General features: G+C 54.8%; 2 protein-coding genes across 8 annotated transcripts in view; one reads left to right on the forward strand and one right to left on the reverse strand.

Annotated features, from left to right (window-relative positions):
* The first annotated feature begins 873 nt into the window (after positions 1 to 873).
* Positions 874 to 15,213, forward strand: CLK3 (CDC like kinase 3). 5 transcript variants are annotated; one of them, XM_007113747.4, is made up of 13 exons: positions 874 to 979; positions 4,570 to 4,721; positions 5,405 to 5,621; positions 7,500 to 7,596; positions 7,874 to 7,940; positions 10,258 to 10,374; positions 11,034 to 11,200; positions 12,465 to 12,559; positions 12,651 to 12,780; positions 13,034 to 13,116; positions 13,690 to 13,769; positions 13,961 to 14,051; positions 14,260 to 14,819. In XM_007113747.4, the coding sequence occupies exons 2-13, from the start codon at positions 4,570 to 4,572 to the stop codon at positions 14,518 to 14,520; spliced, it is 1,557 nt and encodes a 518-aa protein (XP_007113809.1). In that variant the 5' UTR covers positions 874 to 979; the 3' UTR covers positions 14,521 to 14,819. The 5 variants fall into 5 exon arrangements, with proteins under 5 accessions (XP_007113809.1, XP_007113812.2, XP_007113811.2 ...); XM_007113750.3 differs by having other exon boundaries at positions 876 to 979; positions 14,719 to 15,213; XM_007113749.2 differs by having other exon boundaries at positions 950 to 1,022; positions 14,719 to 15,213.
* Positions 15,214 to 17,036: 1,823 nt separating this feature from the next.
* The window catches only part of EDC3 (enhancer of mRNA decapping 3), a 55,070-nt gene continuing 49,019 nt past the window's right edge, over positions 17,037 to 23,087 (reverse strand). For all 3 annotated transcript variants that reach the window (XM_007113751.4, XM_028495056.2, XM_055088118.1), the window contains 2 exons: positions 21,795 to 22,012; positions 17,037 to 17,944 (listed from right to left, as the gene is read on the reverse strand). In XM_007113751.4, coding sequence (XP_007113813.1) covers positions 17,610 to 17,944; positions 21,795 to 22,012 — 553 coding nt within the window. In that variant the 3' untranslated portion in view covers positions 17,037 to 17,609. The remainder of the gene's footprint in view (positions 17,945 to 21,794; positions 22,013 to 23,087) is intronic.

A 23,087-nucleotide genomic window follows, 5' to 3' on the forward strand; every position in this document is an offset into this window, starting at 1 on the left:
GTGGGGACCTGACAAACAGTGAGGTCTTCCAAAGGACCCGACCTCGGTTTTCTCATCTGGAAACAGGGCCTCGTTATTCCGCTCTGACCACGCGCGGGACAAGTAGGTGGGCGGGGCTTTGGTCAGCCCACGCTCGCGGCCAGGGCAAAGGGGTCGCCGAGTGACTCCGGGGAGAAATGGCAGCCGGGTCTGCCCGCGGCGATGCACAGGGCTTTTGTTTGGCGAGGGTTTACAAACTGAGAAACAATGCTGGTCCGCTTAGTGCCGTCCTCCAAGGATGCTCAAGGAAAAGGAGACACCCCCCCCCCCCGTTTCTTCCAGACCCCATCCCTCCAGAGGCCCCGCCTACGTGACTGTCCGGTATCTTCTCAGAAACTGCTGTGCACCTACGGCTTGCTGCCACGGCTTAAAAAACCTCCACACAAAGAGAATAAGGTCTCATTTGCTTCTTCCACATAACTGGGAGTCGGGACAGCCTTCCCGAGCCTTCCGTGATCTTTAGCGCCCTCCTGGGCCCCGTAGCCAGGCGGGCACTCAAGGTCCGCCTGGTTTTCACTGGGGCGACAGCGAAACAATGCCCTACTCCCGGCACGCAGGAAGGGACAGGCAGGCACAAGCTGGGTTGGGGCTCCACCTTTTGGCTTCCGGCGCCGTCGGCCGGGGACGCCCCCGTCGCGTCTTTGGGGCCTACGTGCGACGCGACACGGCGGGAGGCGGGCCGCGGCCGGGAACTTCCTCTCGGCCCTCCCGGAACCAGGCTCCGCAGCAGCCTCACCGACCTGGGCTGAGAAGGCGGGTCCTCCAGAGCCTTCGAGTTGAGGGCTAGAGCGGCCAGGCTGCCGAGCCGGGTCGAGCCCGGGCTGGCGACGGCTGCGTCACGCGAGGGGCGGGGCTGCCACGGGCGGAGGCCGGAGCCGGAAGCGGAAGAGGCGCTCGGAGCGGGGAGTGGGGCCTAGCTGCAGCCGGAGCCTGGGAGACTGTGAGTATAGTGTCAGGGCCCGCGACGGGAGCGGTGGCGGGCGGTGAGTCGGAGGGGTGGGCGCGCTGGGTGTGGATCCCAGGGCTCCCAGTTCGGTCTCGGGCTACTCTTTTTCGTTTTCTTCTCGGTCTGCTTCAGGCCGCGGACCCGACCTCTCACCCCTGACCCGTCGCTTCTCCCCCAGAGGGCGGTCACCGCAGACCCCGACCTCTCGATCCCGCGTGTCGGAGTCCGAGCCTAAGAGGCCTCTGAGGCCTTTGCAGGGATCCTGTTTGGGCCCTGCACCTGCCCGCGGAATGGGGTCGGGGTCCTACCTGGGATAGCCTGGAGCGGCTTTCAGACCCCTCCCCTATCCCCGGCTCGAGGCTTAGTTCGCACACTCCTCTTCCCCGCGCGGCTTGGAGTTTGATTCCGGCCCAAGCTGGCCTTCCCCTCCCCTTCCCCCTCCCCCTCCCACAGGTCTCCCCTCGCCTCCACTGGCGGCGGTTACGGGGGACGGGGCTTTGAGATCTCGGGGAACCGAGGCGTCAGGAGGGGATGCGAGCGAGGGCCTCAGGCCCCCTGCGTGTTTTGTTGTGATGCTGGATCCGCTCCAGCCCGGAGGAGGGGCTCGGCCAAGCTGACAGTACAAATGCCCGGGCTGCTCCTCGGTCCGGGAATCTCTGTGCTTTAGTTCCGGGTGCGGGTGTCCTGGTGTGGAGCTGGGGTGGGAATCGCCTGAGCCAGAGCTCCGTCGAGGCGGAGTTGGCGGCCTTCCAGCTTCCCTCCTCCATGCCCTTGAAAAGGAGGAGCGTTTCACCCGGTGGTGGCGGCTTGCAAGGTGGCAGGTTTGAGGTTGCAGCGGTGGGGCAGCGTCAGCCAAAAATAACCATGGGGCGCTGGGGTGGCTGGAATCCGGGAGGGCAGCCACTGACCTGGCTGGCTGCTCTTCTTGTCAGCCCAGTTCTCTGGCCAGGACCAGCAAATGAGAAGACGACTAGGCCTGTGCTCAGAGAAAAGCTGGCATCCTCCGCCTGGTTTCCTTCACCTTACCTTTTTCTTCATTGTGCAGAGGCAGAGCCTTCCAGAGCATAGCTTAACAACCTGTCTGCTGAGGTCTCAGAGAATCAGAGAAAATTGATGAGAAATGGTCCCTAGAGCCCTAGCTGGGAAGATAATGAGGAGCATCTGGTATTCCCAATATTTCACTTGCCTAGAATGTATTAAAGGAGAAGTTGTATTCTCTATGATTGTCTTGTGTGTGACGTCTTATATAGCTGTCATACTTGTCATCTCTTTTGCTAAGTTGGCTGGGAGGTCGTGTCATCTCCATTTTCCAGGTATGGTAACCAAGGCCCAGTGTATAAGGTCGCGAGGCCAGTAAGGCAGCACTGGGATTTCGTTCAGGGTTTTCTACCCGGCTCTCTCTCTCCTCTGGTCCCTTGGAAGGGACTTTAAAAAGTCCTTAATGCCCTTAGGGCTTTTAACACAGGCCCAGAGTTGTTACCTGGAACCTTTTTAATGTTGGTAATGAAAAGCTGCCTTCAGTACCTCTTGTGGGCCCAGACCTGTGCTAGACCTTAGACCTAAAGGCATGTACTAGGCATGTTACTTAAAGGAGTGATATAATTTAATTTGCCCAGAACGCTGTAAGAGATAACTATCTCCTTGTTGCAAGAGGAAGCTGAAGGTTAGACTTGATTAATAACTTGCCTAAAGGCACAAGCTAGAAGTGGCAGTGCCAGGATTCAGGTTGACATCTGAAGCTGTGCTCTTTCCACTAACATGAGCATATATAAGAATCTTCTTGGTTCCAGAAGAGAGTCTTTGGCCTGTTGTAGACTAGACCATGTCTTCCAGGTCTGGTGCTTTGCCCAGTGAGGATGGGCAGGGCCTTTGTCCTGGCCATTGGAGCATCTTCCTTGTCACATATTGAGATGTGAGATACTGCCTTCATTCCATCGCTTGGGCACCTGACCCAGCCATAATTGCAGGGAAACAGTGAAACTATTAGTCAAAACAGAACAGCTCTTGAGGAACTGTTACAGAGTATTTATCTCGAAGGGCTGCTGTGGCCTGGGCTTCCAGGTAGAGGGCAGAAGACAGCTGCTAGCAGGGAGATTGAGGGCAGTGACTTTTTCAGGATTGCAGAGAAGCTCCCAGGGGTTTTGTCAGATATGCCTCACTGACCTGCTTGTTTAAGGAGAGATATTCCATTCTGTTCTCCAGACAGACCCTTCTCATAAGATGAGACAGCCTCAGTGGATTTGTCCAAAATGTGCTTGATCAGGCAAGCCCAGGACTGACCACCATTGGTTGGCTATGGCCAAGTGAAGGGTTGGGAGGAAGGCTGGCTACGGTCTCTGGCCCAGCCCTCCTGTGGAGGCAGTGTCAGGGTTTGGGGTGTGGGTGGAACAGGGAGCTGGCCTCACATAGCCATCTTTCTCAACTGATGGCTGATCCAACCTGGCAATTTTCTGTGGTGGGTGTAAGTCCCTACTGAACCAGGAATAGTGAGGTGGGGCCCTTTTGGCCTGCCTCCCCAAGCCCAGAGCCTGCCAGACAGCCAGCCTTCTGACTTTTCCTGAGATGGGCACAGAAGAGGATACTGGAGTAGGGAATCTAGAAGAGGGCACAGTAATGGTACTGTTGGAGGTGAGGCACTGCTTGGCATGGCACCAGTGGCAGGTGGTCTGCAGGTGCTAAATAGGCCTCGGGCAAGTGACTTGGTTGCTCTGAAGACCCTGGCATCTTTACAGATGCTAGGACTGAATGTAGACCAACAAGGGCTGGATAGACCCCCATATCTGCTTGGCCAGACCCTCAGGTAGGCTAGGGAATGTTTGTGGGACCCTCTTTGTCCAAGGGCTGGTCTTCTCAATTCTGCTTGTGGCTCCTCACACTGATTTGTGGTCCTTGAGCAGGGTACAGTTCAGGGCCTCAGCCAGGCAACTTGGCTTCTCAAACTCGAGGTCCTTCACCCCTTGGTCCTGTGTATTGGCTCCCTGCCAGCAGCCTTTTGACTCTGGCCTCTGGCTCGACAGAACAGGCACTTCATAGCACCCTACAGACAGGCAGGAGGGAATTGAGCACAGGAGGCTCCCTTTCTACTTGGCCTTGGTCTCCTGTGATGGTGCTCACCAGCCCCTCCCTGCATTCTGCCTCGGCACCTGTCCTGGCTCTCCAGGTTTCCTGAGTGCTCAGGCCACCAGGCCGATGATGCTGTGCTGGGGAGGCAGCTGCTTGTTTGTTCTCTGGTGGAGAAGGGTGTTACCCATTGTCTGCTGTTTGACCAGTGTGACCTCAGAGTTCTTCACTTCATAAACCTCGGCAACTGTCCTGGCTCTCCAGGTTTCCTGAGTGCTCAGGCCACCAGGCCAATGATGCTGTGCTGGGGAGGCAGCTGCTTGTTTGTTCTCTGGTGGAGAAGGGTGTTACCCATTGTCTGCTGTTTGACCAGTGTGACCTCAGAGTTCTTCACTTCATAAACCCCTGGGAGGGGCTGCCCCCAGACAGAACAATGGGCCTCTTCTTCAGGAGCGCCTAGGCTGCCTGGGCAGCCCTGTGGCTGGCTGCGTGTTTAGCAGGGCTTTCTATTTCTCATGGCCTAGATGCATCACTGTAAGCGATACCGCTCCCCTGAGCCAGACCCGTACCTGAGCTACCGATGGAAGAGGAGGAGGTCTTACAGTCGGGAGCATGAAGGGAGACTGCGATACCCCTCTCGAAGGGAGCCTCCGCCCCGGAGATCTCGGTCTAGAAGGTGAGAGGGAACTAGGTCGGAAGAAAGGATTCCTTCCCACTTCCGGGCTAGGGAGACAGCCTGGAGGCTTGTGGCAGCCCTGGGCCTCTTCACGTGACTGCCGCCTCTGCCCGGCTGCACATTGATCACTGCCCTGTCCTCTTCAGGCTCTTCCCCTGATCTCACCTGCGTTCCCTGGCCTCAGTTCGCCACCATCCATGCCACCCCTTCTTTCTCTATCCTTGAGTCTTTCTTCTCCTGACACATTCCCCCGTTTTCTAGGCCAGCATGTCCCCTGCTAACCTCTGAGCCTTCCTCATTGTGGATTGGGAACATAACCTCAGCCCTTTCCAGATGTTGGTCCCTGGTCTTATCTCAGTCCCCAGACCAAAATAACAGTCTCTGCAGGCTACAGAGAGCTCTGGGATGGGGGACCCTCAGAGGGCCTCCACCATGCTCACCTTTCCCAGTGCTCTGCCTCCTGTGGCGCTGGAGGGGTGCTATCAGGAACTGGGGTTCTGGAGGTTGGATTTCACGCACACGTGCCCCCCCTCCCCCACTTCCCCTAGTCTGGATGCCTCTGCTCCCACAGGCTACCCTTGTGAGCCCTTTTCAGGAGCCCCACCACATGAGTCTTGGTTAGTAGCAGGAGCCTGGTTGGTGGGAGGAAGCTCTGACCAGCGTCCCTATCCCCGTCTTGGCAGCCATGACCGCCTGCCCTACCAGAGGAGATACCGGGAGCATCGTGACAGCGACACATACCGGTGTGAAGAGCGGAGCCCATCCTTTGGAGAGGACTACTATGGATCTTCACGTTGCCATCATCGTCGGCGGTCACGGGAAAGGGAGCCATACCGGACCCGCAAGCATGCCCACCACTGCCACAAACGCCGCACCAGGTCTTGTAGCAGCGCCTCCTCGGTGAGTGGTGGCCAGAGTGTGCTGGCTGGGGCTTAAAGGCCTCGTCTCTTTCTAGCCTTCTCTCAGGCTGGCTGGTCTGGGTGAGTACTGCCAGCCCTGCACACGTGCATTTGGTGTGCGTGCGTGTGTGTGTGTATGTGTTGTCTGGTCCAGGTGCAGGGCTGGGCAGGGGGCCCGGCTCCTCTTATCTTCTGGCCCATGGGCAGTGGCAACTTAGGGGCTCTGGTTCCGGCGCTGGCTGGTCCCCAGCCTATCTGTGTCTCCACACCGCTCCAGGCACAGGCCACATGCGCAAGTAGCCAGAGACACTTCTTCAGAATCCTTAATAGGGTTGCTGGTACGTGGTCTGGGGCTGTATGGCCTGGTCCTCCCCACCCAGAGATTGCCCCCCACACACAGCTGAGTGCTCCGACTGTTATGGACTGCATCCACCTCTGCAGTCTCTTCTCCACACCCCTCACCAAAGGCCCGGAGGCTGGAGTGCCCACGGGTAGGGGAGGGCCCGTCAATTAGCTTGGACTGGGACCTTCCCTCTGACCTCCAGTCAGGTCCTTGCAGCCTAGCCTCTTCACGTGAGGGGCAGTCAAGGCAAGGGGGATGAGCTGCCTGTGTGGTGGGGCATGTGAAGAAATGGCAGAAAGGCCCGCAGCTCCAGGCCTTGTCCAGCTGCAGGCCACATGCCCGGAGCAGGGCCTGGAAACATCCTTAATGTGAAGGGTTGTATAGAAGGGTCTCTGCTGAGACCAGGAACCACACTGCGCTCAGACCTCTAGGAAGGAAGGCCAGTTGTGTATCTCTGAGGGTATATGCTGTCTTCTCTTCTCTTCCCCAGCTCTCTTCCCTCCCTCACTCGCTCCCAGCCGTGAGGCCCGTGAGGAGTAGTGGTGCAACAGTGGAGGGGGGCCAGGCGTCTTCTCTGCCGAGCTTTCCCGTGGTTCTTTGAGTGGCCACGGGTTGAGGTTGACTGGGCACCCGGCATGGCCCTGTGGCCTCTGCACACTGCCACGGGATGGTAGTGCAGGTCTGTGGCTCTGCTTCTTCTCTTTTTGGTGCCCTCTGTCGTCATGAGGCTCAGGATGGGCCGGGCCTGGCCTGTGAGTAGCATAGGTGCCAAGGCCAGGGCAGGAGCTGGCTTGGGGCCTGTGTGGGCCATCGTGGTGGTAGGCTTTGGAGAGTCGACTGGCCCAGAGGATCCAGGGCTCCTTCCCTGCTCGAGGCTGGTGGCACAAGGGCTGCTGACAGAAAGCCGTTTCTGCTGGTGATGTTAATTAAGTCTGGCCACGGATGCCGTCTAGGGACAGGTGGCAGCTGTCGGGCATGTGCAGGACTGCGTGGGCGAACAGAGGCAGGCAAGGACAGGCTGGGCATTCTGCAGCTGAAGCCAGCCAGAGTGGCCTCTGACCATTCTGGATGATCGGACCCAGGCCGGGCCAGCCATCTTCTTGCGCCGTTCTCACTGCGTCTTCACCCTGGCCGAAGCCATCATGGGAGGGCCCGGGAGGGGGAGACTCAGTGGAGGAGGGAGTCAGGCCTGTGACTCTCTACACAGCAGCCCCTCAGCAGCAGAGGCTGGTTGTCTTTCTGAGCATTTGCGGCGCCCTTCTCTTAGATAATGTCCGAGTTTTCTTTACATACCTGTAGCTGTTTTTACTTTTCTGTTTTTGAAGTCAGTTTGTGTCTTGACGTGTCCCTTGCAATATCCCTATCGTTATATATGCTGTGTGCCTTATGAAATGCTGGGATCTGGAAAATCCAATCAACCAACCCACCGGCTCCTCACCGTCTCCACCTCTGCCTTTGACTGACACCTCAATCTGTCAATCGGAACCGCCTACCATGCGATTGGTCGGATGGCGTTTCGGGGGGCGGTGCATGCAGAGAAGCCAACAGAGCAGTAAGCGCAGCAGCCGGAGTGTGGAAGATGACAAGGAGGGCCACCTGGTGTGCCGGATCGGCGATTGGCTCCAAGAGCGATGTACAGCCACCTTTCGTAAAACTTTACCTCTCTACTTTCTACCCCCCTTGTTAGATGAGACCTCTCCTGCCTGGAGGGGCCTCTAGTGCGCGTGGCGCCTTAGCGGGGCCACCAGTAATTGCCTGAATGACACAGACGCTAGCAACTTCCGTTTTTAAGAGTGTAGCAGTGAGAGAGAAACCTTTTTTGTTTTTGAGAATTTGAATGCTGTGAACTTGCAGGAGCTGCCGATCCTCTGTCCTCCGGATCCTCATGCCCTGTTTCTTTTCTCTCCTAGATGAGATCGTGGGGAACCTGGGTGAAGGCACCTTTGGCAAGGTGGTGGAGTGCTTGGACCATGCCAGGTGAGCCATCTTCCTGGGAAGAGTTGGCCTGAGGTTCTTGAAGGTGGTGGCAGAGCTTAACCTCTTTCTTTTTGAAGGGTGGCACCAAAGCAGAGTTCTGACTTGTGCATATTGGGGTTGTGCTGATCCCCTGAATTAGGGAGAAATTCTTGGGATTCCATAGGCATGTGGCATCTCTGCCCAAGAACTGCTGGTCAGTGAATGGCGCTGCCCCAGTTTCCCCACTTCCCCAGGACTGTGGTTTCGGATATCAGAACAGGGCAAGACCCTGGCTTCTCCGTGGTCTGGATCTGCTTCCTGTGATCTCTTAGGGTCTGGGCCTGGCAGGGGGTTGAGAGTACTGCTGAGCCCGACTCAAGCATGAGCCCTCACCCTCTGGAGGTCTGCCTGAGAGGCCGTGCAGGCCCCCGCTGAGAGAAGAAGACCCTGGGCTTTCTCACCAGGCAGGCTGTTGCCTTCTCCAGTGTGGCTAGGGTTGGGCCCCTTTGTGTGTGCCAAGGTAGAGCAGGGGTGCACCCGTTTGTGTAGGGGTGCTCCTGGGGGTACCTTGCTCCCTTCTAGACTGAACAGTGAAAAACATTTCTGTCCCCTTGCAATTCCTCAAGACCAGAAGCCTTGCCTCCTCTACCTTAGGCTGGGAGGCTGCCTCCTGGGAGCCCACTGCCTTCCCACCTTAATGGCCCTCTCTTTGGTTTGGCGCTTTGACCAGAAAGTGCTTGTGTTTTTGCTGTCTCATTTGAGCCACATGCTGCCCGTATGTGACTTGCACTATTTTAGAGATGAAGAAACACGCTTGGGGTCTGACTGTATCCCCCAGCTGTTGAATGGAGGAGCCGGGTACCGCTGTGCTCGGTTCAGAGGGTTGCTCGGAAAGGACAGTTAGGCCCAGCAGCCTAGCCAGCCATGTGGCCCCAATTTAAGGTAGTGATCATCACTGAGGAAGCCTCCCTGGGCGCCCAGTTCCCATTTAAACACCCCTCAGATCCCATGTGGCCCAAGAGCTTACGGCCGGGGCCGGTGGGCATAGGGACATGTAGACCATATAGTGACCAGAGAGAGATGTGGCAGATCTGAGAGCTGTGCCGCCTGGGGGCTCTCTGGGCTGTGTCACTCTGAGTAGCTAGATGGAAAGTGAGCCTTTGAAGTCACTAATGGGTAGGCACAGGGCTTAGGGGACCTTTAGGGAGTCCGGAGGGAGTCGGCCAGTGGGCTTGTTGTGAGGAGGCAGAATTCACCTCAGCAAAAGGAAGGGCCGTCCAAGCCTGCCAGTAGTTGTGTGGAAGTGACGAGCTCCCTGTGTCGAGGGTCGGAATGCCCTTGAGGGATCTGTTCTAGGAGGCTGGAGTGGTGGTTTTTCCTCTGAGGTCCTCTCCTGCCCTGAAAATCTGGGAAAATGGGATAGGGAGATAAAAGCAGGGTGTTCTCGAGAAGATGCCTCTGCCCTGGGGCCTGTAAAACTTTCCTCAGGCACCAAGGCCAGCTTCTCAGAGGCTTCAAGGCCACATCGTTGTGGGCCAACACTTATCACTCTAGTTTCCCACTGGGCATCTGAACTCTGGCTTGTCCTTCCTGACAGCGTTGGGCCTAGCAGGCTAACCTCAGCAGATATTCTCTGCTGAGATTCTGCAAGTGGCCTACAGGGCTGCTGCTGGGGGTAAGGGTAGGAGGTGTGGAGCAGGAATTATTAAAATGTTCATGGACGCTGAACAAAGGTTCCTGGCAGTCAGTGGTCTCTGATAAATGCCGTGGCTGGTAGGCAGGCAGGTAGGGCCAGGGGCCCCTTTAGCACACTAAAGGGATCGGCCCTGGGGTTCCCAGGGAGAGGAGCCTGCTGCTGGGACCCTTACCCTCTTGCCAGGCCCTCACTCCATCCTGGAATCCCAGGAGGAGCAGTTTGCCCAGAGTTGTAGATGTGCTCTGGAAGGTCAGGAGGTGCCGCAGAGGGTTCTGAGTGGGACCGCCTGGCCAGGATCAACGGACTGGTCTACAGTTTGGGTTACTGAGTGAGCTCTAGGGCTGGCGCTGGTCAGCAGGATAGGGCTCTACTCCTCTGCCCACTCCCCCGGGAGCTGGCAGTGGCTGAGATCATAAAAGCCTAAGACTGGCATGGATGCCAACAGCAACTTGTTGTTATAAGGGTAGAGGTCTAGTGTTACGAGGGGTAGGCTGGGCATCAAGAATCTGCTGTCTTCAGGGCAGGCCCTGTTCCTGGAGTCCTGAGTAGTGTTTGCCAGGAGTTGCTGGGTTGGGGTGGCGGGTGGGGGAAGGGGGGCTGCACAGCTTCTCATGAGAAATTCTGCTTCCTTCCCTGGTCCAGAGGGAAGTCTCAGGTTGCCCTGAAGATCATCCGCAATGTGGGCAAGTACCGGGAGGCCGCCCGGCTAGAAATCAATGTTCTCAAAAAAATCAAGGAGAAGGACAAAGAGAACAAGTTGTGAGTGTCGGCAAGGAATGGGAGGGAAGCTTCCTAGGGGGTAGCGTCCACTCCGGCCCCAACTGCCTGGACCCACTGGGGCTGAGCAGTGCCCTTTCACCTGGTTGGCACCATGCCTTCTGCCGACAACCAGAGCCAGGGGAGTTTGGCGAGTGAGTCTTGCTGGAAGGAGCCTTTGGATTTCAGTCTAGGCTCCACCACAACCAGCTCTGTGTTCTGAGGCAGGCCTCCCCGCCCTGAGTTTGTGAACTGGGGGCTTCATTGGGTGGTGGTGGGCATTAGACAAGATACAAACCCAAAGCTGTTTGGGGCTCTCATGTAGTCAGAGATATCCAAAGGAGAGCCACCTTTGGCACACAGACACTGAGCATTTCCCCTCCTCCACTGTGCTGAGCCCTGCAGGATCTCAGGAAGCTCAGCTGAGGGAGTGGAAAAAAGCAATGCTTGTTCTGTGGAGTGTACTGGTGTTACTCCACCTCTTTCTCTGAGATGCAGGGATTGTGCCCATAATTTTCTTTCTCTATGTGTATCTGCATCCTGCGTGGGACCCAGCAGCCGGGGAGGGAGTGGGGACTGGCGTCACCTGAGGGGAAGGCGTGAGGCAGCCAGCCCTCCCCCCCCAGCACAGACCCTGAGCCCCATCCATCCTTCTCCTCCAGCCTGTGCGTCTTGATGTCTGACTGGTTCAACTTCCATGGTCACATGTGCATCGCCTTTGAGCTCCTGGGCAAGAACACCTTTGAGTTCCTAAAGGAGAATAACTTCCAGCCTTATCCTCTACCACATGTCCGGCACATGGCCTACCAGCTCTGCCACGCCCTTAGGTGTAAGTTTCCACCCTCAGATGGAGCATGGGTCAGCCACATATCTGCAGCAAAGTCACCTGGTGGTCCTGCTCTGCATCATTCGCTCTAGCACATCGTTAACTATTCTGCTGGGCCAGAGACACCAGGGCCCCTTTGGCTGAAAGGCCTTCAGGTAGGAATCTGTGAGGATGGAGAGGCTGCAGTCCCCTCCAGGGAGCCTCCTGAGCTGGCCTCTGCCCCCAGGCACTCGGGAAAAATAAAAGGAAAGAGCCACTCTAGAATTAGCCCCGTACCACCCCGGTTCCTACCCTCCTGCATAGGATGAAGAGGTCAAAGACTGAGCTGGCAGGTCCCACCCACAGGTCCTGTCAACATAGACACTCTCTGTCTCACCGTCATTTCCCATCTGTTTGCCAGCCTTTGAGAGCATATCTGGTGGTGCCTGTGCTCAGCACTGCAGGATTTGCAGTGGTTGGAACAGGTCGGGAAGGCTCGTTGGAGAGGAGGTGGATAGACCTAGAGCTAGACTACAGGGTCTGCTTAGATGACAGGACAGGGGAGAGTGTTCCAAGCCAGGTGAGCACTCAGCGACGGCCCAGAGCCTGGCATGTGCTGCAACTCATTCTGGTGAAGAGAGGGCCCATGTTGGGAGAGATGGGCCACACCGTTGTGAGGGTCTTGAGTGCCAGATGGGAAAAGTGGTGAGTGGCAGGGTACCACCATCGGTGGGACAGGAGTTGGAGGAAAGAGGCAGACTTCTTCCTGCTCAGGGTTGGGGATGAGGAGGGGCAGGACTGGCTTCATTGTTGTGCTTCATAGGGGGCCCTGTGCTTGGTCTAATACTCTGCTGCTACCATCTTGAGATTCTTAACATTTGAATAAGACGGCCTGCATTTTCATTTTGCCCTGGGCCTTGCAAATTACACAGCTGGTGTTGGGGAGAGGGAACCACCCCAAGGCTGATGACGCAGCTCTGGTGAGAGACAGGTTGAGGAAGCCTGGTCCCCTGCAGACAGGTGGAGGGAGGTTTTATAAATGGAAAAAGTCTCCCCTGCCCCCTCAAGAATCAGAACCTTCCAAGGCCCTAAGCACAGAGAACTCTAGAGAGGGAAGCCAGTACAGAGGCCGTTCGGTCTGCTCCCTTGGCCCACTGCTGAGGTTAGGGGCTGTGAAGGGCTCTGGCAGGCTGGCTTTGGAGGAGGGAGCTGGCCTAGCGCTGGCAGGTGCACCAGAGAGGAAGCCCAGGTTTTCAGTGTCTGCTTCCCTCCTCTCCTGCTTCCCCAGTTCTACATGAGAATCAACTGACCCACACAGACTTGAAGCCAGAAAACATCCTGTTTGTGAATTCTGAGTTTGAAACTCTCTACAATGAGCACAAGGTATTGGTGGGGGAAAAGATTGAGGCCCTGTTCCAGGGGTGCGTTACCCACCAGGACAGACTCGACCTGGCTCACCTTCCTTGCCCTTCAGAGCTGTGAGGAGAAGTCGGTGAAGAACACCAGCATCCGAGTGGCTGACTTTGGCAGTGCTACCTTTGACCATGAGCATCACACGACCATTGTGGCCACCCGTCACTATCGCCCGCCTGAGGTGATCCTGGGTGAGTGAGTGTATAGCTCCCAACCCTGATAAAGCAGGCAGTCGTTGGGAGGGTATAAACAGGGAGTGAGGTGCCTGTCCACCACCTGAGGGCAGTGTCCTGAGTCACTATGGCTGTTGACTTGGCCTTACCAAGAAAGAGACTTCTACTGGGTTTTGGGCAGGAGCCTTGCCAGGCAGTGTGGTAGCTGCACTGTGACCTCTAGGCTGGGAGCACAGGGCTGAATCTCAGCTTGTCCCATCTTGGCTTTCAGAGCTGGGCTGGGCACAGCCCTGCGACGTCTGGAGCATTGGCTGCATTCTCTTTGAGTACTACCGGGGCTTCACACTCTTCCAGGTAAGGCCTCTCCCACATCACCCCACTACCCTAAGCGCTGCTACTCTGACAGGCTGCAGAGACCTAGTGTGGGACCACTGCCCACCAGTCAGCATGTTGTGAGATTGTCTCCTGAGGGTTGTAGATGCTCAGGGGAAGGAAGAGGTCAGGGTAGCTGGAACGAGTACTCAGGGACTCTTGTGGTCAGCCATCAAGGATGGAGGATTGGGGTGGGAGGAGTGAGCATTCCAGGCAAGGGGCACCGCATTGAGTGAGGGCATGGAGATGGGCTGGGGCAGGGCGCACCTTCTGGGGAGAGAGTGAGGAACGTAGGCCAGAAAGAGGTGTGTAGTTATGCAGTGGACCTGAAGGGTCGAGTCTGACCGTGACCCTGAAAGAACAGGCTGGCCTCATCCCTGGTCCCAGTCTGCCACCAGGTCAGAAAGGCTGGGACTGCTATTCCATTGGTGGGTTTGCATCTCCTGGGGCAGGAAGGGAACGTGCCCATCTTTTTTGTCCTTTATTCCCTGAGGGACCCTGAGGGGGCAGAGGCTGGCACTGACCCCCATTTGCTGTGTCCCTAACCTTCCACAGACCCACGAAAACCGAGAGCATTTGGTGATGATGGAGAAAATCCTAGGGCCCATCCCATCACACATGATCCACCGTACCAGGTAAGGAGTTCTGGTTGCTCCCGCAGGGCTGGCCTAGGGGCCTTTCCCATCTTGGAGTGACCTGGCAAACCTGTTGCTGAGACCTTCCTGCTGGGTCAGGCCAGGATCCCCTGCCTTGCTTTGCTGCCATTCCTCAGGCTGCCACTGTCTTTTCCATTTAAGACTTGACCTTTCCTGTCCTTTGTTTTCAGGAAGCAGAAATATTTTTACAAAGGGGGCCTGGTTTGGGATGAGAACAGCTCTGACGGCCGGTATGTGAAGGAGAACTGCAAACCTCTTAAGGTCAGTTTCTGGCTTCCCCCAGCTCAACTTATGCCAAGGAGACCCCAGGCACTGGGCAGACACACAGCAGAGAGACAGGCCAGGCAGCTACAGGCTGCCTCCTGGTTCCGGCCCTATGGGAGGCTGTGCCTAAGGCTGCTGGGTGCTGGCAGTGGGGCTTCTTGCAAACTGCCCCAGAGGGACCCTTAGCTCTACCCCTTCCCCACAGGGTGGCTGTGAATGTAATTGGGGAACACCAGAAGAGCCAGATGTCAGAGACCGTGCTACTTCCTGCCCCCTCTTCTCTCAATTTTGGGAAGAACTAGGCAGGACTGAGGTGAGGGGTAGGGAAGACCTAGACATGGCCAGGAAGCCTCTGTCAACTGCATTTGGTGCTTGGACAAGTGAATTCCACAGAGGTGATTTCTACCCACCTGTCAGAACTTTGCACTTGGGGGCAGAGGCACCAAGCCAGCAAGACACCCAGTAGCCTGACAAGTTCAGAGCAAACATTATTACAGGCACAAAAAGAAAAGAGCTGCTCATTGTCCAGGAGGGGAGAAGTAGTCCTCCAGGGAGGCATCCCTGCCTCCTCAGCTACGCAGCAATGCTTCCCAGAGGCAAGGGGACCTGCTGTGGGTTCCCACGACCCTGCCATCACACTGAGACACCTTGTGTCCCTGAGCAGAGTTATATGCTCCAAGACTCCCTGGAACACGTGCAGCTGTTTGACCTGATGAGGCGGATGTTAGAATTTGACCCTGCCCAGCGCATCACATTGGCGGAGGCCCTGCTGCATCCCTTCTTTGCTGGTCTGACCCCTGAGGAGCGGTCTTTCCACACCAGCCGCAACCCAAGCAGATGACAGGCGCAGGCCACCGCACTGGGAGATGATGGAGAGCAGAACTGGGCTGCCTGGCCCCTTTTCTCCAAGCTCTGCCACCGGCCCCAGGGCCAGGGCCACCCAATGAACAGTGCAATGTGAAGGAAGGCAGGAGCCTACAGGGGAGGAGACTTGATGCCCAGCTGCCAGAAAGCACAGATTTGACCCAAGCTATTTATATGTTGTAAAGTTATAATAAAGTGTTTCTTACTGTTTGTAACCCCTGGTACCAGTGTGTCCATCTCCAGGCTCCTTGCCTTCTCCCTTCCCTACCTTATTAATAAAGTCTTTCTTAGCAGTTCAGCTTGTGGAGAGCAAAAAGTGTGAACTGGGCCAGGCACAGAAGGGCTAGCCAGAAGCTCAGGTATCCCTCTGGGCCCAGAAGAGCAGTGGTAGGTCTGCTGAACAGTCCTAAAAGGGGACTGCAGGCCCCTGTACCTCTCAGCCCCAAGAAATGTAAGGGAAATGGCCCACTCGTTTTACCTGTCCTTCCAGCCCTGTCTTTGGCTGGGACTTTAGGCTGTTATGTGCCCGAGAACTTTAATGAAGTGTGAGAAGCGACACAGGCTCCTAGGACTGGGGATGCAGTACTTCACTGCAGCATACCGAGCAGTTTACCACAGAGCGCAGGACTCTGTCATTCAGCTTTATTTTCGTGCTGGTTTTTGGTTCCCCAAGAGCTGCATGAGTGATCGTCTTGGCCACCTGACGGGGGCTCCCTGTGGGCAGGATGCCTCTGAAAAGAGCTGGAGAGAGGAATCATGCTTATCTTTACCACCACTGGGGAAGGCCCAGGCTGAGGGGAGGAAGAGGCTCCAGTGCCACCTGGGGAGACAACAGGGAGAGGCTTGGGCACCAACTCCCAGTGGCCCGTCAACACAAGGCCATCACCCCCAGGGTCACTGTGACTTACTGGAGCAAGCACAGTCTTCTGGGCCAGGGTTCGTCTAGCCCGTTTTTCACTGTACCCAATTAGGAGACCTCACTGCATTAACGGGCAGCCAGAACCTGTTTAATGGTTGCTTACTAAAATGCCTGTAATCCAGCACTGCTCCTCAGATTATGGCCCTGACTCTAAAGACAGGGGCCCCATTTGGGGAGCTTCTTGGCCCTGAGAGTGAGCAGAGGCTCAGGAAGGATACACAGCACGGGATTCACAGTCGCTGGCCTTCCGCTGCTGGAGACAATTTACATTTGAGGGAAGATGAGAGGAAAGGAGGGACCAGCCCTCTCTGCCCTGCCTCATCTGCTCCTGGCTATGCTCCTATAAGAAAAGTGGTAAGTCGCCTGAAACCCATGGTACCAGGGCCTACCCTGTGTCCATGATCCCTGGCAAGCCCTTCCACTCACCCCCTTAACCAGAGTGGGTGGGCACAGAGCAGAAGGAAGCCCGAAGCCCTGAAAAAGGCTTTAAAGCACAAGCCTTTTGCAAAGGGCCCTTCAGGAGCTTCAGGGCCTGGGCCTGTGAACATCTGGGGGCTTAGTGCCTTAGGATCTGAGCAGCAGTGTGTTCCTAAGGCTGAGCCCCACCAACTAGCTCATCCAGAACTAGCCTCATTTTGGCATCTTTGAGACAGGGTGCTGGCCCTGAGCCCACTCATCTAGAGAAAACAATCATAAAGGGTTCAAGGCCCAGACTGTAAAAGCTGGGGTAAAGCCCACATGGGAGGGACGTGCGCCCTGCTCTGGGATCACAGCTGCTGGGGACCATTTCCGGGGAAGGGCAGAGGGGGCAGGAGAGCGTAGGGGGTGTGTGTGTGCAGGCAAGGAGGGGTGGGGAGTGGTGGCTTAGGACGGAAGCCCCAGGGAGCCTCTTCTGGCTCAGCACCAGGCTCCCCCAGGGGCCTCCCCAATACTGAACATTAAAGCTGCACCCTGAGGGGTCTGGCCCCAGACCAGGCAAAGGCTCAGCCCCCAGCTGTAGAGTATGGGGTTGGGGGGCACTGCTGGCAAGATGGGCACTGTGGTTCTACAGTAACATAACCTTATACTACCTGTGCTGAAGACAACAGAAAAACAGTAAAAAAATCCCAATACAGTAACACCATTCTGATGCCATTCCCCTTCCCTGCCTCCCAGAGTGATGGAGTGAAAAAAAACCCCAGCATAAAACTTGGATCAGCTCAAGAGAAAGGGTCAAAAGCCCCCAAATCAACCTGTGGCGGGGCTGAGGGAAGGCCTCAAAGCCCTCAACGGAACGGAGACTGCAAGTCTGCCCTCTAGTGGACAACTGCAGTGCAGCCAGTTCTACGTGATCTGAGGAAGGGCCGCTTAGCTGGGGTTGTGAGGGAAGCAAGGGAGACAGAGCCACAAGCTCGGCACCAGAGCCAGCTCAGGCCCCAAACAGGGCTGCCCCACCCCGTGAGGCGCTCGCCCAGGCCCAGCGGCTGTAAACCTGACACACAGTCTGTGAGCTGCCTATGTCTGTAAACAAAGCCCCACCTGATCACGCAGGGGGCCGAGTGTAGCCGATGCCTGGAGCCACTGTGCACGGAGCCTGCCACTCGCCCCGCACACCCAGTGAGAAAGCTTTCCCTGGCTAAGGGCAGGTGACAGGTCCGTTTTAAATATGAGCTGTTCTCTCAAAGAAAGAAACCAAAAAGAGAAAAAACAAGGTCCATGAAGCTTCATATCCTTAAGGCGTTCGTTGTCAGGAGCAGCAGGGGACTGCAGGGTCCAGCCTGCCCAGAGCCCTTCTAGGCGGAGTGCAGCGGGATGACAAATTTGCAGCCAAAGGGCGAGTGGTAGCTGATGCCCACCTCCTGGAATACCTGCTGGGGAATGCCGATGTCGCACAAATAGACGCGGCCTGCATGCTCCCCCAGAGGCAGAGGTAGGCCCAGAGCCAGTGACCACTTGGCATCGATGCCCTGTTCAACTTCATGCACAGGAGGGTCTATGCTGAGTACTGGTGCCCGGTTCTGGTTGGCCCAGGCCACGGCTGCTTTGTACCAGGGCTGATCCCGCAGGAAGGCATTCTCGGGACAATCCAGGCAGTTGATCACCAGGTCCACAGGGCTGGTGGGCAGATCTGTAGGTGGAAAGAGTGCCATCTGAAAACCCCTATAAAGTTGCAGCCCAGGCTGGGACTAGAACCATGGTGGCCCCTAAGAGTGTCTTGTTCAGACACCACTCCGATGCCTCTCTAGAGGCCAGCCTTCTCAAGGCTGGGTCAGTACTCAGGCCCCGGAAGTTCCAAGGCCTGGTTAGGCTGGGTGCTAGAGACCAAGGGCGTGTCAGCCTGATGGACCACTGTCCTCATGGAGCTCCCAGGCTGAAGCACTGTCCTGCTGGGTGTGCAGAGCTTCTCAGGACACAAGGCCCTTGCCTCCTCCGCATATCTGACTAACTCCCTGGTAAATTATAAGCTCTGGGAAGGTGGGCTCTACTGCCATGTCAGCCCTCACAGGGAGACCAGACCGTGCCTAGGGCTCAGGAGAAATGGGCTGACTGCCGTTTGCTGTCTGGCCCAAGAAGTGTGAGCAGGCAAGAGCATGCTCATTCTACACCAGGCTGGCCTGCTCCAGACTGCCTGGTCTTGATGGCCCCTCTCACTATCATGGAAATAAGTCCTCCTTGCAGCCCAACCTTAAAAACGGGGATGGAATCTATCACTTCTCTCAGGTGTTTTAAAAGGCTTCTCTGCTCTAACCAGGCCTCTGGGACAGTATAAGAACAGACGTCTCAACAAGTATGTAAGTCTTGACCAGCCCAAGAGGTTAAACTGAGACTAGTGGAAATCAGACCAAACTGATGCTCACATCCTCAGACTTGCCTCCTGGAGCAGTTGGGATAGAAAAGCTTGTGGGCAGCTAGAGGAAGAACCAACTGCCTGGAAAAGGGCATCATGTTACAGATCTCAAGGGGGGAACCCACATACGAGAACCCCTCCCCAGGTCTCAGCCTTAAGTAATGACATATCTCAATTAGAGACTGAAGGCTTCCTTACTCAGAACAGGCCACTACGGATGGAGGTGGTGGTGTCCCTGTGGGCCCTGAGGCTCTCAAGAGTGGGAGCGGCATCTTATCTTCCGCATGCCCACAAGAGGAGCCTGGCCTGAGAGTAACGCAACCTAGAATGTCTTGCTGACACAACTGAACACACCCTTCTTTCTTTACTTGCCTTTCAGGTACTAGGCCTTCCAGGTTTTCCTTCTCCTTCACTGACCACTCTTTCCCTGTCTCCTTAGCTGGTTTCTCAAGTCCCTGACTTCTATACAAAGAACTCAGTCTAACAACTTCTCTATCTAATCTCTCTTCCTAGGAGATATCTTATCCAGGCTCGTTATGGCTTTAAATACGACCCACACACTTGTAACTCCAGACCAGATCCCTTAACTCCAGACTCTTCTCCATCAATCAACATTTCCACCTGCATATCCAACAGGCATCTCTAACTGAGCTTCTGCTCTTCTTCCCCAAACCTCCCCCCAGCTCTTCCCATCTGTGATAGGACCTCCATCCTTCCAGTTACTCAGGCCAAAAACCTTGGAGTCATTCTTAACCCTTCTCTTTCTCTCGTCCCTTACACCCAATCTGTAAACTCTTTTCAATATTGCTTCAGAAACTAACCACCTTTCATCACTTCCACGCTGTCTTAGCCATCAACATTTCTCTCTCCAATTATCACAATAGCCTTAATAACTCTCTTTGTAAGCCTGCAGTCTGCTCTCAAACAACAGCCACAATGATCATTTGGAAACCAAGCTGGATTATATCTTTCTTCTACTAATTCCTCCAGTGACTCTCCATCTCACCCAGAGTAAAATTTCAAACCCTCACAGTGATCCACAGGCCCTTTTTGACTGGACCCTGAAATATCTAAGTCTGCTACCCTCCACCCAACCCTCCAACATTCTCTGTCTTCCTTCTCTGCTTTATTTGTCTCCATAACACTTACTGCCATGTGACCTGAAAGAGGTATTACTTGTCATCTGTCCTAACCAGAATGTAAGCTCCACGGAAGCATGGATTAAGAAAAAAAATCTGGGACTTCCCTGGTAGCACGGTGGTTAAGACTCCACACTCCTAATGCAGGGGACCCGGGTTTGATCCCTGGTCTGGGAACTAGATCCCACGTGCATGCCGCAACTAGGAGTTCTCATGCCACAACTAAGGAGCCAGCGAGCTGCAACTAAGGAACCCCTGAGCTGCAACTAAGGAGCCCACCTGCCACAACTAAGACCCAATGCAACCAAATAAATAAATATTTATTTTTTAAAAAAATCTATCACATACGAGAACCCCTCCCCAGGTCTCAGCCTTAAGTAATGACATATCTCAATTAGAGACTGAAGGCTTCCTTACTCAGAACAGGCCACTACGGATGGAGGTGGTGGTGTCCCTGTGGGCCCTGAGGCTCTCAAGAGTGGGAGCGGCATCTTATCTTCCGCATGCCCACAAGAGGAGCCTGGCCTGAGAGTAACGCAACCTAGAATGTCTTGCTGACACAACTGAACACACCCTTCTTTCTTTACTTGCCTTTCAGGTACTAGGCCTTCCAGGTTTTCCTTCTCCTTCACTGACCACTCTTTCCCTGTCTCCTTAGCTGGTCTCTCAAGTCCCTGACTTCTATACAAAGAACTCAGTCTAACAACTTCTCTATCTAATCTCTCTTCCTAGGAGATATCTTATCCAGGCTCGTTATGGCTTTAAATACGACCCACACACTTGTAACTCCAGACCAGATCCCTTAACTCCAGACTCTTCTCCATCAATCAACATTTCCACCTGCATATCCAACAGGCATCTCTAACTGAGCTTCTGCTCTTCTTCCCCAAACCTCCCCCCAGCTCTTCCCATCTGTGATAGGACCTCCATCCTTCCAGTTACTCAGGCCAAAAACCTTGGAGTCATTCTTAACCCTTCTCTTTCTCTCGTCCCTTACACCCAATCTGTAAACTCTTTTCAATATTGCTTCAGAAACTAACCACCTTTCATCACTTCCACGCTGTCTTAGCCATCAACATTTCTCTCTCCAATTATCACAATAGCCTTAATAACTCTCTTTGTAAGCCTGCAGTCTGCTCTCAAACAACAGCCACAATGATCATTTGGAAACCAAGCTGGATTATATCTTTCTTCTACTAATTCCTCCAGTGACTCTCCATCTCACCCAGAGTAAAATTTCAAACCCTCACAGTGATCCACAGGCCCTTTTTGACTGGACCCTGAAATATCTAAGTCTGCTACCCTCCACCCAACCCTCCAACATTCTCTGTCTTCCTTCTCTGCTTTATTTGTCTCCATAACACTTACTGCCATGTGACCTGAAAGAGGTATTACTTGTCATCTGTCCTAACCAGAATGTAAGCTCCACGGAAGCATGGATTAAGAAAAAAAATCTGGGACTTCCCTGGTAGCACGGTGGTTAAGACTCCACACTCCTAATGCAGGGGACCCGGGTTTGATCCCTGGTCTGGGAACTAGATCCCACGTGCATGCCGCAACTAGGAGTTCTCATGCCACAACTAAGGAGCCAGCGAGCTGCAACTAAGGAACCCCTGAGCTGCAACTAAGGAGCCCACCTGCCACAACTAAGACCCAATGCAACCAAATAAATAAATATTTTTTTAGAAAAAAAATCTATCGCCATATCCCCAGTGTCAAAAACAGTGCCCGTTCTGTAAATATCTGTGAAATGAATAAATAGGTCCCCACCTCTCCATCTTAGTGGGAGAAGGAGGAGGGTGAAAGGGATAGGAAGTAGGCAAGTTGATACCAAAGGTATTTATTTCCCTTAGACACTAAGACTACTTACAGGCAAAGCACTCTTTACCCTTGTGGTGCTTTTCCACCTGTCACCACTGGGCGGCACCGCCAGACCAATGAAAGCACCGAGGACGGAGAGGGCCTCAGCCCAGCTCTGTGCAAGTGCTCACCTTTGAGGCTAGACACTTGTTGGCCCTGGGTCTTGCTGAAGAGAGACAGTTCGTTGGTAATGGATTCCAGCATCTTCACGAAGTTGGGCAGGAAGAGGATGACCTGGACATCATGGTTGGCTAGGTGCCTCCCACAGCTGATACCCTGAGCCCCCTTCACATGGGGCCCACATAGCAGGGCCACCGTAGGCCTCTGGTGAACATTTTTGGGATTCAACCTGGAACAGAAGGCAAAGAAGCATTATCAGCTGCAGACTTGCCAATCCCTTGCATCACATACCAGGCAAGTGCCTCTCGGCACCTATTGCTCTCAGAGTTCTCGCTAGTCCCAGGTTCCAAAGAGGGATGGACAAATCCACTAAAGGCCAGGTTTACAGGGTGGCACTCCTACTGTCCCACATCCCGGTGTCACGTCATCTGCTGGGTCCTCTCATTAGGTAGTTCACCCAGATCTTGTTCCATATAACACTGTTGCCAGAACATTGCTTTCTGACCAAGAACACCTACTGTTCTCACCGTATGACCTGTTAGGTCCAAACTCTTCTTAGCAAAGAGGCTTTTCTACCTCTGCAGCCTTCTTTGCTCTTCTTCCCCAACATGCCTGCTCCACTGCAGGAACACTGGTCTCATCATTCTCTGCTGCACATGTAAGGTTCTTTCTTGCTTCTGCTCAAACTACTTCCCCTGCCCAGAAACCCCTTCACTTGTGAAACTCTGACCCACCCCTTTTACGATTACTCTGGCTCAACTCCTAAGACACTCACAGCAAGTACCAAAGAGCGAAGTTTTAATCATCCTCGATCAGTTGCCAGTCCAAGTTCTCTTTACTGAGCTGCCAGTAAGCTAATAAGGGCAATGGTGTAGATACTAATAGTACCTATTTTACAGGACGCTGGGTGGATGAATGGATGTAAAGCACTTCTAACAGGAACCGACACACAAAGTACCCAATCGATGCTGGTACTGTTACACTACTGGTCACAGAGGAGGCAGCAGGCAGGCTAGGGGCTTCCCGCCCTCCTAGGCTGTTAGCTGCCTTGGACACCCACTTCCTGATGAAGTCACTTCCAGCTTCCTGCCGTTCAAAGCTGAGACCTCTCGCTGAGACCTCTCTGGTCTCAGAGAAGCCACAAGTAAGGAGGTTTAGAGGATTAGCCCTAGAGCTGTGCCCGACTCAGTCTGCCCCCAGGGCAGGAAGGGAAGGGGAGATGAACAGCAAGAAAGAGGCTTAGGCCCCTGCTTAGGGGCGGAGCAGTGACAGTCACTTACTGTTTTTCCCCAAAGAGAGGAAGA

The sequence above is a fragment of the Physeter macrocephalus genome, chromosome 11 (assembly GCF_002837175.3).
Source record: "Physeter macrocephalus isolate SW-GA chromosome 11, ASM283717v5, whole genome shotgun sequence".
NCBI classification, from domain to species: Eukaryota; Metazoa; Chordata; class Mammalia; order Artiodactyla; family Physeteridae; genus Physeter; species Physeter macrocephalus.